The sequence below is a fragment of the Dendrobates tinctorius genome, unplaced genomic scaffold (genome assembly GCF_039654945.1).
Source record: "Dendrobates tinctorius isolate UK_male_01 unplaced genomic scaffold, ASM3965494v1 ptg000146l, whole genome shotgun sequence".
NCBI lineage: Eukaryota > Metazoa > Chordata > Amphibia > Anura > Dendrobatidae > Dendrobates > Dendrobates tinctorius.
The window spans coordinates 220584-234673 of record NW_027361813.1 but is presented as its reverse complement, the minus strand read 5'-3'; the positions used below and the strand labels follow the sequence as shown (position 1 = coordinate 234673).

Sequence of the window (14090 nt, the reverse complement as noted above, 5' to 3'; positions counted from 1 at the left end):
GTGAGCGTAGTCACCATGGGCCGTTGGCTAAGCCTTTATCCCAATAAAGAAGCTGACTAGCAGCTGTACGACGGCTTTTTTATCCCCTTCAAATTTAACCTTACACCGACATCGGCGAAAAATCTAAAATCAGCACGAGAATTCCCCGAGATTTTACATAAAAAAATCAGAAAAGAGGTCGAACTCGGCAGGATGGCGGGCCCATTTAAATCATTGCCTTTCAAAAATTTCAGAATCTCGCCTTTAGGTATTGTGCCCAAAAAAGAACCCAGTAAATATCGGCTAATACATCACCTTTCCTACCCAAAAGGTGATTCGGTCAACGACGCAATACACCCAGAAGACTCGTCGGTAACCTACACTTCGTTTGACAGAGCTGTTGAACTTGTGCGCGCGGCGGGGCCCGGCGCCCTGCTGGCAAAATCCGACATTGAGTCAGCTCTCCGTCTTTTACCCGTGCACCCTGAATGCTTCCATTTGTTGGGCTGTAAGGTGGGCCAGCTTTTTTATTTCGACATGTGCCTGCCAATGGGCTGCTCCATCTCCTGTCACTATTTCGAGCTTTTCAGCACCTTCTTAGACTGAGTAGTGCGTCACGAAACAGGCAGCAATTCAACAATCCATTACCGCGATGACTTTTTGTTCGTTGGACCTAGGGAATCTAAACTACGTTCCTTCCTTCTCCAAAAGTTTAAGTTTATAACTCGGCGCATCAATGTTCCGCTATCGCCGAAAAAAACGATCGGTCTGTGAAACGTGCTCCCTTTCCTTCGGCATTGAAGTAGATACAAATGAAATGATTTTTCGTTTACCGGCGGATAAATTGGAAAACACTGCAAACGGTTGAGAGTTTCCTCGATGCGAAAAAAAAAGATCACCCTCCAGAAAATGCAGTCCTTGCTAGGTTTGCTCAACTTTGCTTGTCAAGTAATGCCAGTTGGCAGAGCTTTTTCTCGTAGATTATCATCAGCAACAAAGGGCATCGCCCAGCCGAGCCACAGAATCAGACTCAACCGCTCTTTGAAGGCGGATTTGTTGGTCTGGAAGACATTTTTGGAATCCTGCAATGGCTAAGCAAGGATCTAGGTCTAACGGTGGGTGGAGATTTCACAAATGGTTTTGTCGCAATTTACAAGGACCAATGGTGCAAAAGCAGCTGGCCGGACCTATGGACCTCAGCCACCTGGGGCCGCAACCCTGTTTTGTTGGAGATTTTTTCTATAGTAACATCAGTCAAACTTTGGGGTGACAAATTAAGAAATACAAACATCAGATTTTTAACCAAACACACGGGAACCGCAAAAAATTTAAACAGCATGTCTTCTTCTTCCCTGTCGGTTCTCACACTGTTGCACCGCCTACACTGTTAAGTCTTAAGGCCCCATCACACTAAGCGATATCGCTAGCAATATCACTATAACGTCACTGGTTTTTGTGACGCAGCAGCGATATCGCTATGTGTGATACTTACCTCCGACCTCTCCCCCGCTGATTATCGCTGATAGGGCGAGAACGTCCAGGACTCTTTCTCGTCGGCCGCTTCCTGCTGGGCTTCCTGCTGTGGAGACGAGCGACGCGTGGACGCGGGCGGGAGGACGTCTTCATTGCCGCATCTGACAGGTAAGTAGCAATCCCCGACCCCTGCGATGTTGCTGGTGAGATCTGCCTGTGTGGCAGCTCACTAGTGACCACTTAGCGATGCACCAGCGATCCTGACCGGGTCATATCGTTGTCGGGATCACTGGTGCATCGCTAAGTGTGATGGTACCTTAAGACACAACATCTGGTGCCGTCGCCAGAGTTACGTCTACTGTTGATAAGATTGTTAACTCTTTGTTATCTTCCGATTGGCAGGCCTTCAAAGTCTTCCTTCCCAGCGCAGAACCAACGGGCCTACTGTGTCCTCCCTCCCTCTGGGACACGGTGGCTAATCACTGATGCCCCTCAGTGACACCAGCTACCTGGCAGGTTTATGGTAAGGCATGGGAAGAATGGTGCTTGTTAATTAAAGGGAGACCAGTCAAAACGTGCAATCAGGCGAGCTGCGACGTGGTAGTAGAACTCTTGAACTTTCTCAGGCATAGAGGCGCGTCAGGTGCATTGGCACAACGGCATTTATCGGGAATAGCCTTTTTCTTTCAGCTAATGGGGTGGGCGGGCGTAACAAAATATTTTTTCATCAAGCAAGCCGTTAAAGGCTGGAAAAGGCTTCAACCTAGTCAAGAATGTCGTCGCCCCGTTTCTTTAAGTCTGTTGCATAATGTTATCACAATCTCTAAAACGGTATGCAGGTCACAATACGAGTCAACCCTAATATCTACTGCGCTTGCAATCGCATTCTTCGGAGCGCTACGAATTAGCGAATTAGTGCTGCAGTCAAAACGCATCATTAGGCGGTTTAATCAACGAAGATCTCATTATATGAGGCAACGCTTTGCGCATTAGGGTACGGAAATCCAAATGTGACCCCACTGGTAGAGGGACGTGGGTTCTGGTCAAGGCTCTCGACGGCCCCGTATGCCCTGATAAAATAGTAAAACGCTATACGGTTATAAGACACGCGAGTAGATTCTTTCTCTCACACACCGGCGGGTCCCCACTTACTAAATATCAATTTCACGCAATTTTTAAGCAATGTCTAGAAACTGTCGGCGTAAATCCAAAGGAATACGGAACGCATTCCTTCAGAATAGGGGCGGCCACCGAAGCAGCTAGGACCGGGGGGAGCGGAAGCTGAAGTACAGAGATTGGAAATCCGCATGCTTTGCAAGATACATAAGACCAGACCTGCTCTAACACATCTTGTCTCTTACAGGCGGTCAGAAGCCCACAGTATGGGAAGTGGGACATTCTTTTATTTATTGGGCGTGCAAAACAGCCGGAATACACCCCGGTGGAAAACATACTTCCCACAACTAGAGGTCAACTGGAGAGGCATCAGAGGGCTCCGGTGGCGTCAGATCTTCCCGGAGGTGGTAAAAAATTGCTAAGATGGCCAAAGGGCCGCTGATATTGGTATTACACACTGGTGGTAACGATTTGTGGAAGAAAACAGGTGCTGAGCTCTACACAACGATGTCAACGGACATAGAGCGGGCTGTTTATACCGGATATAGTGGTGGTGTGGTCGGACATAATACCACAAGTGGTCTGGCATGGAGCTAAAGATCCTAAAGCCATCGACAAATCAAGGAGAAAGATAAACTCGAAAATGTCAGGGAAAACTACGGCATCGTAGTTCGCCACCACGACCTGGAGAAAGACAACTCAAACTTGCTGAGACCGGACGGCGTTCATCTCACGATATCGGGCTCGATATATTTCTTAATTTGCAGGACGGGGTTGAACAGGCCTTAATGATGTAGTGTCAGGGTCGGAGTCCTGTGTAGGTCATACACATGATCCTCCGTGGCGGTAGTGTAGAGGGGGCTAGGTTTGTAACCGCTCATCAGCTTCCTTGCCCAGCGGTCAGTGACGGGACTTCCAGCTATGAGACCGCTGCGAATTGTACTTGCCTCTCTCTGATTATTAATAAACTGTGACCAACCTGTTCACCCATCCATGCTTGTCGGTGTCTTGTTATTGCGGGATTGGTGGGAGGCGGGAAGGCACTGCTTACGACACACAGGTCTCTGCAGTCTCATCATTCAGCCTGCCATCTAGACGTAGCAGAGCCGAGTGATGTCACATCCGGCTGTCCTTGACTTTTCTGCAGCAAATATACTGCAAGAAAAGTCAACCAGCGTATTTGCAGCGTTTTTTCACCACTCATTCAAGTCAATGGGTGAAAAATGCTGAAAAAACGCTGAAAGAAGAGACAAGCTCTATCGCTACAAAAACTGCAAAGCACAAAATCCTGATCCCAAAACAACGAATGTGTGTGTCTGAGATTCCTGAAATCACATAGGCTTTGCTGCTAGTGAAAAAAGCAGCTGAAAATTAGCATTAAAAAAGCGACGTGTGTGAACTTACCCTTACTGTACTGAATGTCGGGGTCTCCGGGCGTGTACTGCTCATAGGGAGGTCTCCAGCAGGATGCTTTGCTTTTGCATTGTTTAGGCTATGTTCACACGTTGCGTTTTTGCTGCGTTTTTGCTGCGTTTTTGTTGTGCATGTTGATATTGGTTTAGTGCCCCCCAAAGAGCAAGTTGTGTCTTCAGAGAAGAAGAGGACTAGAGCTCCAGTGCCCCCTATAGCATGCGTTAACGTCCTTAGGTATTTGCACCAAAATCACAGTGAGACCTGATACCTGCCTTTTTTTGCTGCATTTTTCTGTTTATTGCTTCTATGGATGAAAAAACACTGAAAAATGCGACGCTGCAGATTCCCAATCCAGACATCAAAAAGCAATGTATGCAGCGTGCTGAGATCTCGGAGCCTGGGCGGATTCTGGAAAACACAGCTTAAAGTGTGCATAAAAAGTGCAGCAAAAGCTCCTAGTTATGAGGGTCAGGTGGAGATGTAATGAGAGTCAGGGGAGGGGTGCTGTAGTAATAATGAGGGTCAGGTGGGGGTGCGATAGATATAATGAGAGTCAGGGGAGCGGGTGCTGTAGTAATAATGAGGGTCAGGTGGGGGTGCGATAGATATAATGAGAGTCAGGGGAGGGGGTGCTGTAGTAATAATGAGGGTCAGGTGGGGGTGCAATAGATATAATGAGAGTCAGGGGAGCGGGTGCTGTAGTAATAATGAGGGTCAGGTGGGGGTGCGATAGATATAATGAGAGTCAGGGGAGGGGTGCTGTAGTAATAATGAGGGTCAGGTGGGGGTGCGATAGATATAATGAGGGTCAGGGGAGGGGGTGCTGTAGTAATAATGAGGGTCAGGTGGGGGGTGCGATAGATATAATGAGAGTCAGGGGAGGGGGTGCTGTAGTAATAATGAGGGCCAGGTGGGGGTGCAATAGATATAAAGAGAGTCAGGGGAGCGGGTGCTGTAGTAATAATGAGGGTCAGGTGGGGGTGCGATAGATATAATGAGAGTCAGGGGAGGGGGTGCTGTAGTAATAATGAGGGTCAGGTGGGGGTGCGATAGATATAATGAGAGTCAGGGGAGGGGGTGCTGTAGTAATAATGAGGGTCAGGTGGGGGTGCGATAGATATAATGAGAGTCAGGGGAGGGGGTGCTGTAGTAATAATGAGGGTCAGGTGGGGGTGCGATAGATATAATGAGAGTCAGGGGAGGGGTGCTGTAGTAATAATGAGGGTCAGGTGGGGGTGCGATAGATATGAGAGTCAGGGGAGGGGTGCTGTAGTAATAATGAGGGTCAGGTGGGGGTGCGATAGATATAATGAGAGTCAGGGGAGGGGTGCTGTAGTAATAATGAGGGTCAGGTGGGGGTGCAATAGATATAATGAGAGTCAGGGGAGCTGGTGCTGTAGTAATAATGAGGGTCAGGTGGGGGTGCGATAGATATAATGAGAGTCAGGGGAGGGGGTGCTGTAGTAATAATGAGGGTCAGGTGGGGGTGCGATAGATATAATGAGAGTCAGGGGAGCGGGTGCTGTAGTAATAATGAGGGTCAGGTGGGGGTGCGATAGATATAATGAGAGTCAGGGGAGGGGTGCTGTAGTAATAATGAGGGTCAGTTGGGGGAGCGATAGATATAATGAGAGTCAGGGGAGGGGGTGCTGTAGTAATAATGAGGGTCAGGTGGGGGTGCAATAGATATAAAGAGAGTCAGGGGAGGGGTGCTGTAGTAATAATGAGGGTCAGGTGGGGGGGTGCAGTAGATATGAGGGTCAGGTGAGGGGTGTTGGTGTGGTAGTAGTACTGAGGGTCAGGGGAGGGGGTGCAGTACATATATCGGTCAGGTGAGGGGGTGCAGTAGATATAATGATGGTCAGGTGAAGGGTGTGGTAGTAATAATGGTCAGGTTGGGGTGTGTGGTAGATATAATGAGGGTCAGGGAAGGAGGTGCGATAGATATAATGAGGGTCAGGGGAGGGGTTCTGTAGATATGAGGGTCAGGTGGGGGTGCGATAGATATAATGAGAGTCAGGGGAGCGGGTGCTGTAGTAATAATGAGGGTCAGGTGGGGGTGCGATAGATATAATGAGTCAGGTGATGGGTGTTGGTGTGGTAGTAATGAGGGTCAGGTAGGGGTGTGATAGTAATAATGAGGGTCAGGGGAGGGGTGCTGTAGATATGAGGGTCAGGTGGGGGTGCGATAGATATAATGAGAGTCGGGAGCGGGTGCTGTAGTAATAATGAGGGTCAGGTCGGGGTGCGATAGATATAATGAGTCAGGCGAGGGGTGTTGGTGTGGTAGTAATGAGGGTCAGGTAGGGGTGTGATAGTAATAATGAGGGTCAGGGGAGGGGGTGCAGTACATATAATATCGGTCAGGTGGGGGTGCAGTAGATATAATGATGGTCAGGTGAAGGGTGTGGGTGTGGTAGTAATAATGGTCAGGTTGGGGTGTGTGGTAGATATAATGAGGGTCAGGTGAGAGAGGAGAAGAATCTGCAATGCTTATATATTAATAAGTGCCACCAAGTCCTGTCCCATTGCTTCTCTGTGAGTGAAGGGTGGAGTGGCCCTGTAACGAGTCTGGCACCATGAGAGAGAGTCTGTACCTGAGGGCCCTGGATAGACCGAGACCCTTTTCCCTTTTTCCCAGGAAGAATTGCTTGGCTTGTAAGGCCAGATGGGGGTCTCCACAAGTATAGTCAGGACCTCCATAGTTTGGAAGCCTATTCTTGTGGAAATGGACAATACAAGGGACAAGTAGAATAAAAACAAGATTTTATTGAGTTTTTTCTTCCCCTGAAGATTTCTTAGTTCCAACTTTAAGACATTGAAAGTATTCAGGGACAAGAGGACGGGGGTTCAGAGAAAGAACGGGCGACAACGCGGGGCCGCTTCCAGACCAGTAGAAGAAATAAATTACAGTGGTGTCTTTGATGGGTCAAGTTTAGAAAATAAGACGCAATATACAGCAAGTTGGGGTTCAGCGCTGGGCAAGAGAGCGCACCCCAGAGGGATGACATGACTCCATTACTCCTGGTCTTTGTCCTCTCCGTGGGTGATGACGTAGCAGATGTTCTTGTAGTCTACGTTGCCGGCTACATCAGGAGGAAATGCTGTCCACATGTTCTTGATCTGAGGGAGAGAATGAACAAAGGATGAGGGGATGTCGGACTCATGAAACGCCATTATAAGTCACTGCTGCCACAATGGGCGCTCACCTCCTCAGGAGTGAATCTGTCACACTGTGTGATCAGGAGTTCTTCGAGGCTGAAAGAAAACACAGAAAATGTGAGGACAGAAGAGCAGTATGGAGCAATGGGACAGATGGGTAACCGACCTGAAGAAGGAGTCGGGGAGAATAGTGCCGCCTTATTACTGTGGTGTATGGTGGGCAGTGCTGGGGAATGGGACAGAGGGGTAACAGGACCTGGAGGAGAAGTCGAGGAGAATAGTGCCACCTTATTACTGTGGTGTATGGTGGGCAATGCTGGGGAATGGGACAGAGGAGTAACAGGACCTGGAGGAGAAGTCGGGGAGAATAGTGACATCTTATTACTGTGGTGTATAGTGGGCAATGCTGGGGAATGGGACAGAGGAGTAACAGGACCTGGAGGAGAAGTCGGGGAGAATAGTGACATCTTATTACTGTGGTGTATGGTGGGCAATGCTGGGGAATGGGACAGAGGGGTAACAGGACCAGGAGGAGAAGTCGGGGAGAATAGTGACACCTTATTACTGTGGTGTATGGTGGGTAATGCTGGGGAATGGGACAGAGGGGTAACAGGACCTGGAGGAGAAGTCGGGGAGAATAGTGACACTTTATTACTGTGGTGTATGGTTGGCAGTGCTGGGGAATGGGACAGAGGGGTAACAGGACCTGGAGGAGGAGTCGGGGAGCAGAGGGCCACCTTATTACTGTTATGTATGGTGGGTAGTGCTGGGGAATGTGACAGAGAGGTAACAGGACCCGGAGAAGAAGTCAGGGAGCAGAGGGCCACCTTATTACTGTGGTGTATGGTTGGCAATGCTGGGCAAAGGGACAGAGGGGTAACAGGTCCTGGAGGAGGAGTCGGGGAGCAGAGGGCCACCTTATTACTGTGGTGTATGGTTGGCAATGCTGGGCAAAGGGACAGAGGGGTAACAGGACCTGGAGGAGAAGTCGGGGAGAATAGTGCCACCTTATTACTGTGGTGTATGGTTGGCAGTGCTGGGCAATGGGACAGAGGGGTAACAGGACCTGGAGGAGGAGTCGGGGAGCAGAGGGCCACCTTATTACTGTGGTGTATGGTGGGCAATGCTGGGGAATGGGACAGAGAGGTAACAGGACCTGGAGAAGGAGTCGGGTATAGTAGTGCCACCTTATTACTGTGGTGTATGGTTGGCAGTGCTGGGGAATGGGACAGAGGGGTAACAGGACCTGGAGGAGGAGTCGGGGAGCAGAGGGCCACCTTATTACTGTGGTGTATGGTGGGCAATGCTGGGGAATGGGACAGAGGGGTAACAGGACCTGGAGGAGGAGTCGGGGAGCAGAGGGCCACCTTATTACTGTGGTGTATGGTGGGCAATGCTGGGGAATGGGACAGAGAGGTAACAGGACCTGGAGAAGGAGTCGGGTATAGTAGTGCCACCTTATTACTGTGGTGTATGGTTGGCAGTGCTGGGCAATGGGACAGAGGCGTAACAGGACCTGGAGGAGGAGTCGGGGAGCAGAGGGCCACCTTATTACTGTTATGTATGGTGGGTAGTGCTGGGGAATGTGACAGACAGGTAACAGGACCCGGAGAAGAAGTCAGGGAGCAGAGGGCCACCTTATTACTGTGGTGTATGGTTGGCAATGCTGGGCAAAGGGACAGAGGGGTAACAGGACCTGGAGGAGGAGTCGGGGAGAATAGTGCCACCTTATTACTGTGGTGTATGGTTGGCAGTGCTGGGCAATGGGACAGAGGGGTAACAGGACCTGGAGGAGGAGTCGGGGAGCAGAGGGCCACCTTATTACTGTGGTGTATGGTGGGCAATGCTGGGGAATGGGACAGAGAGGTAACAGGACCTGGAGAAGGAGTCAGGTATAGTAGTGCCACCTTATTACTGTGGTGTATGGTTGGCAGTGCTGGGGAATGGGACAGAGGGGTAACAGGACCTGGAGAAGGAGTCGGGGAGAATAGTGCCACCTTATTACTGTGGTGTATGGTTGGCAGTGCTGGGGAATCTGACAGAGAGGTAACAGGACCTGGAGGAGGAGTCGGGGAGCAGAGGGCCACCTTATTACTGTGGTGTATGGTTGGCAATGCTGGGCAATGGGACAGAGGGGTAACAGGACCTGGAGAAGGAGTCGGGGAGAATAGTGCCACCTTATTACTGTGGTGTATGGTAGGCAATGCTGGGGAATGTGACAGAGGGGTAACAGGACCTGGAGAAGGAGTCGGGGAGCAGAGGGCCACCTTATTACTGTGGTGTATGGTTGGCAGTGCTGGGGAATGGGACAGAGGGGTAACAGGACCTGGAGAAGGAGTCGGGGAGAATAGTGCCACCTTATTACTGTGGTGTATGGTTGGCAATGCTGGGGAATGTGACAGAGAGGTAACAGGACCCGGAGAAGGAGTCGGGGAGAATAGTGCCACCTTATTACTGTGGTGTATGGTAGGCAATGCTGGGGAATGTGACAGAGGGGTAACAGGACCTGGAGAAGGAGTCGGGGAGCAGAGGGCCACCTTATTACTGTGGTGTATGGTTGGCAGTGCTGGGGAATGGGACAGAGGGGTAACAGGACCTGGAGAAGGAGTCGGGGAGAATAGTGCCACCTTATTACTGTGGTGTATGGTAGGCAATGCTGGGGAATGTGACAGAGAGGTAACAGGACCCGGAGAAGGAGTCGGGGAGCAGAGGGCCACCTTATTACTGTGGTGTATGGTTGGCAGTGCTGGGGAATGGGACAGAGGGGTAACAGGACCTGGAGAAGGAGTCGGGGAGAATAGTGCCACCTTATTACTGTGGTGTATGGTTGGCAATGCTGGGGAATGGGACAGAGGGGTAACAGGACCTGGAGAAGGAGTCGGGGAGAATAGTGCCACCTTATTACTGTGGTGTATGGTTGGCAATGCTGGGGAATGGGACAGAGGGGTAACAGGACCTGGAGAAGGAGTCGGGGAGAATAGTGCCACCTTATTACTGTGGTGTATGGTGGGCAGTGCTGGGGAATGGGACAGAGGGGTAACAGGACCTGGAGAAGGAGTCGGGGAGAATAGTGACACCTTATTACTGTGGTGTATGGTGGGCAGTGCTGGGGAATGGGACAGAGGGGTAACAGGACCTGGAGAAGGAGTCGGGTAGAGTAGTGCCACCTTATTACTGTGGTGTATGGTGGGCAGTGCTGGGGAATGGGACAGAGGGGTAACAGGACCTGGAGAAGGAGTCGGGGAGAATAGTGACACCTTATTACTGTGGTGTATGGTGGGCAGTGCTGGGGAATGGGACAGAGGGGTAACAGGACCTGGAGAAGGAGTCGGGGAGAATAGTGACACCTTATTACTGTGGTGTATGGTGGGCAGTGCTGGGGAATGGGACAGAGGGGTAACAGGACCTGGAGAAGGAGTCGGGGAGAATAGTGACACCTTATTACTGTGGTGTATGGTAGGCAATGCTGGGCAATGGGACAGAGGGGTAACAGGACCTGGAGAAGGAGTCGGGGAGAATAGTGCCACCTTATTACTGTGGTGTATGGTTGGCAGTGCTGGGGAATGGGACAGAGGGGTAACAGGACCTGGAGGAGGAGTCGGGTAGAGTAGTGCCACCTTATTACTGTGGTGTATGGTGGGCAATGCTGGGGAATGGGACAGAGGGGTAACAGGACCCGGAGAAGGAGTCGGGTATAGTAGTGCCACCTTATTACTGTGGTGTATGGTGGGCAGTGCTGGGGAATGGGACAGAGAGGTAAGGGTACCGGTAGAAGGAGTCGGGGAGAGGAATGAAAGGCTGATGGCTACTTACAACTGCTTTTTGATGGACCCTTTTGCCTCAGGATCAAGCACCTTAAATGCCCCGGTGATAACGTCCTCTGGATCAGCACCTGCAGACAGACATTGTCAGAGAAGGCCCCAGCCCAATATCAAATCCTAGTAGCCTGTGTCAGGTAGTGGTTCACTGCCCCCATATAGCAGCTATAAGTTCCCCAGCCCTGTCTGTACCATGTATATATTCTGCTGCCCACTATATACCAGCTATATGTTCCCTTGCCTTGTATGTACCATGTAGAGGGTCTGCTGCCCGCTATATACCAGGTATAAGTTCCCCAGCCCTGTTTGTCTGTATATACCATGTATACGGACTACTGCTCCTATATACCAAGTATATGTTCCCCAGCCCTGTCTGTACTATGTATATATTCTGCTGCTCACTATATACCAGCTATATGTTCCCCTGCCTTGTATGTACCATGTATAGAGACTGATGCACCTATATACCAGGTATAAGTTCCCCAGCCCTGTCTGTACCATGTATAGAGACTGATGCACCTATATACCAGGTATAAGGTCCCCAGCCCTGTCTGTACCATGTATAGAGACTGATGCACCTATATACCAGGTATAAGTTCTCCATTCCTGTATATACCAGGTATAAGGTCCCCAGCCCTGCCTGTACCATGTATAGAGACTGATGCACCTATATACCAGGTATAAGTTCTCCATTCCTGTATATACCAGGTATAAGGTCCCCAGCCCTGTCTGTACCATGTATAAGGTCTGCTGCCATTATATACCATGTATAAGGTCCCCAGCCCTGCCTGTACCATGTATAGAGACTGATGCACCTATATACCAGGTATAAGTTCTCCATTCCTGTATATACCAGGTATAAGGTCCCCAGCCCTGTCTGTACCATGTATAAGGTCTGCTGCCATTATATACCATGTATAAGGTCCCCAGCCCTGCCTGTACAATGTATAAGGTCTGCTGCCATTATATACCATGTATAAGGTCCCCAGCCCTGCCTGTACAATGTATAGGGTCTGCTGCCCTTTATTTGACTCTCACCCTTGAGCTTCTCGCCGAACATGGTCAGGAAGACGGTAAAGTTGATAGGTCCTGAAGCCTCTTTGACCATTTCATCGAGTTCCTCATTCTTCACGTTCAGGCGGCCTGTAGGGAACAGTTACAGGGGTCAGAGGGGAAGAGCGCCCCCAAATGTGTACTTGCCATTCATGAAGCCCTGTCATAGGATGTTGTCCTATAGATTCTGGACATATGTTCCTTAATGTCACTAGGGGCAGTAAGTATAATAGTAGGGCTCAATCACGTTTACTGGGGGACAGTTCATGGAGTTTGGGGGATCACCTGGCTCTGCACTCACCCATGGCTGCAAAAGTGTCTCTCAGATCTTCCTTATCGATGATCCCATCTCTGTTCTGATCGATCACTGTGAAAGCCTGAGGAGAGAGGAGAGCAGTTTACCCCCAATCTGCCTGTGCTCATAGTAGGAGTTTTATAAGAGGCCCCCCAACTGTGCTGATAGATGGGGGACCCCAATACCAAGAGCCAGTACCAGAATGGTTATAAGAGGTCTCAGCACTGTAGACTGTCATCGGTGCAGAGAGGTTTGTATATTTCCTGGCACCAGCCCCAAAGATGAAAACTACAGCTATCGACTATTCAGCCCGAAATATCTGACAACATGGAGCAATAGCCTTCAGCTAATCTACAGTCAGCCTCTGTATAGTCACATGGCTGATTACAGAGGACAGTAGTTGTCATCCAGTAGACTCCATATTCTGCCTTCCCCCCATTCACACACCTGTCTACCCCTGTTGTGTCCTCCGCCCCCACACAAATAGCGGAGCAGGGTCACCTACTCCCTTGCATGTGGTCTGGACTAACAAGGGTGACTACAGGCCTCACACCACACTCACCTCCTTAAACTCCTGAATCTGGGTTTGGTCAAACATGGACAAGACATTGGAGGAGCCTCCTTCTGCTGCCTTTCTCTTGGCCTTCTTTGCTGGTGCCTGTAAGAGAAGGAAGAGTCAAGCGGTGCAGACAAGTGGGGGAATCCTCTAGGAGTTCAGAAATAATAATATGCAGTTCTTCTGGGAGGTTCAGAGGTGATTATATACAGGTGATCTAGGGGTTCAGTGGTAATTATCTGCAGATGTTCTGAGGGTTCATAGGCAATTATCTAACAGTCTTCTACGGGTTCAGAGGTAATCTACAGATGTTCTGGGGTTCAGGGGTAAATATTTACAGATGGTCTAGGGGTTCAGAGGTAAATAACTGTAGATGGTCTAGGGGTTCAGAGGTAAGTATCTACAGGTAAATATCTACAGATGGTCTAAGGATTCAGATCTAGGTTCTCCCATTAGCCTAGTAATTGTAGGAGCTCACTATGAGCATAGATTTCGAAGTCCATAGCTACAATAGTAGTGATGGAATTGGAATTTTTAAAGGTGTCAGCTGGCATACTTCAGGTCAGAAGATCTGGAGAGAAGAGGACGAGCCGTAGAATGTGGGTGTTGGATAGTTGTGGATGAGGCACCAGTTGGAATTGAGGAAATTCTGCTCGAGTTGCGTTTCTACTCCCTTACTCGTACAGGACACATGAGTTTGGGGTCTGCTACATCCAGAAGGGTCACAAGTTGAACCCCAACGTGAATCCTTCTCCCAGTGCCTGAACCCAAAGTGTAGCTCCGGCTGATGATTGGCTTCTCTCCTTTCCTCTGCCCTGTCCAGCACATAATCCAGGGGCTCCTAGCTCATTGACTTACCATGTCCTCGGTTGAGTTGGTGCTTGTCCTGGTCAGAAGGAGTGAGTGACATGGAAGAGCAAACCCCAGAACGTATTATATACCCCACTCCCTCAAGACGCTGCTTCTAACTTTAGCCTCATCCTCAACTTTGGCTGTAAGGAGAAGGGAGGTGGGAGGCCCAGGGACAGAATAGTCCTGACCAAAATAGCCCAGGACTCTCAAGGCGTCTTCTGCTCCTTTCTTGGACACATGAAGAGAAATTGGACAGCTGCAAGGGGGAAGGGGGAAGACGCAGGGTCCGAGAGAAAGAAAGAAAAGGGCTGGAGGCCTCGAAATAATGAACACTGCTCCCAACATTCCTTATTATATATCAATGCAGGCCAAC

The 14090-nt window shown here is 49.8% G+C and overlaps 1 protein-coding gene across 1 annotated transcript; it reads right to left on the bottom strand.

Annotated features, from left to right (window-relative positions):
- Window positions 1-6730: 6730 nt before the first annotated feature.
- Window positions 6731-13835, bottom strand: MYL11 (myosin light chain 11). The gene is made up of 7 exons (XM_073546280.1): window positions 13724-13835; window positions 12872-12967; window positions 12316-12391; window positions 12000-12104; window positions 10957-11035; window positions 7191-7239; window positions 6731-7104 (listed from the first exon to the last, which is right to left on the bottom strand). The coding sequence occupies exons 1-7, from the start codon at window positions 13724-13726 to the stop codon at window positions 7000-7002; spliced, it is 513 nt and encodes a 170-aa protein (XP_073402381.1). The 5' UTR covers window positions 13727-13835; the 3' UTR covers window positions 6731-6999.
- Window positions 13836-14090: the final 255 nt, after the last annotated feature.

Excerpts from the sequence above, each read along its gene's own strand:
- MYL11 (XM_073546280.1), bottom strand. Across the intron at positions 12,392-12,871 it reads AGATTCAGGAGTTTAAGGAG|GCTTTCACAGTGATCGATCA; the intron begins GTGAGTGTGGTG and ends CTCTCTCCTCAG. Across the intron at positions 11,036-11,999 it reads GTTCGGCGAGAAGCTCAAGG|GTGCTGATCCAGAGGACGTT; the intron begins GTGAGAGTCAAA and ends GTCTGTCTGCAG.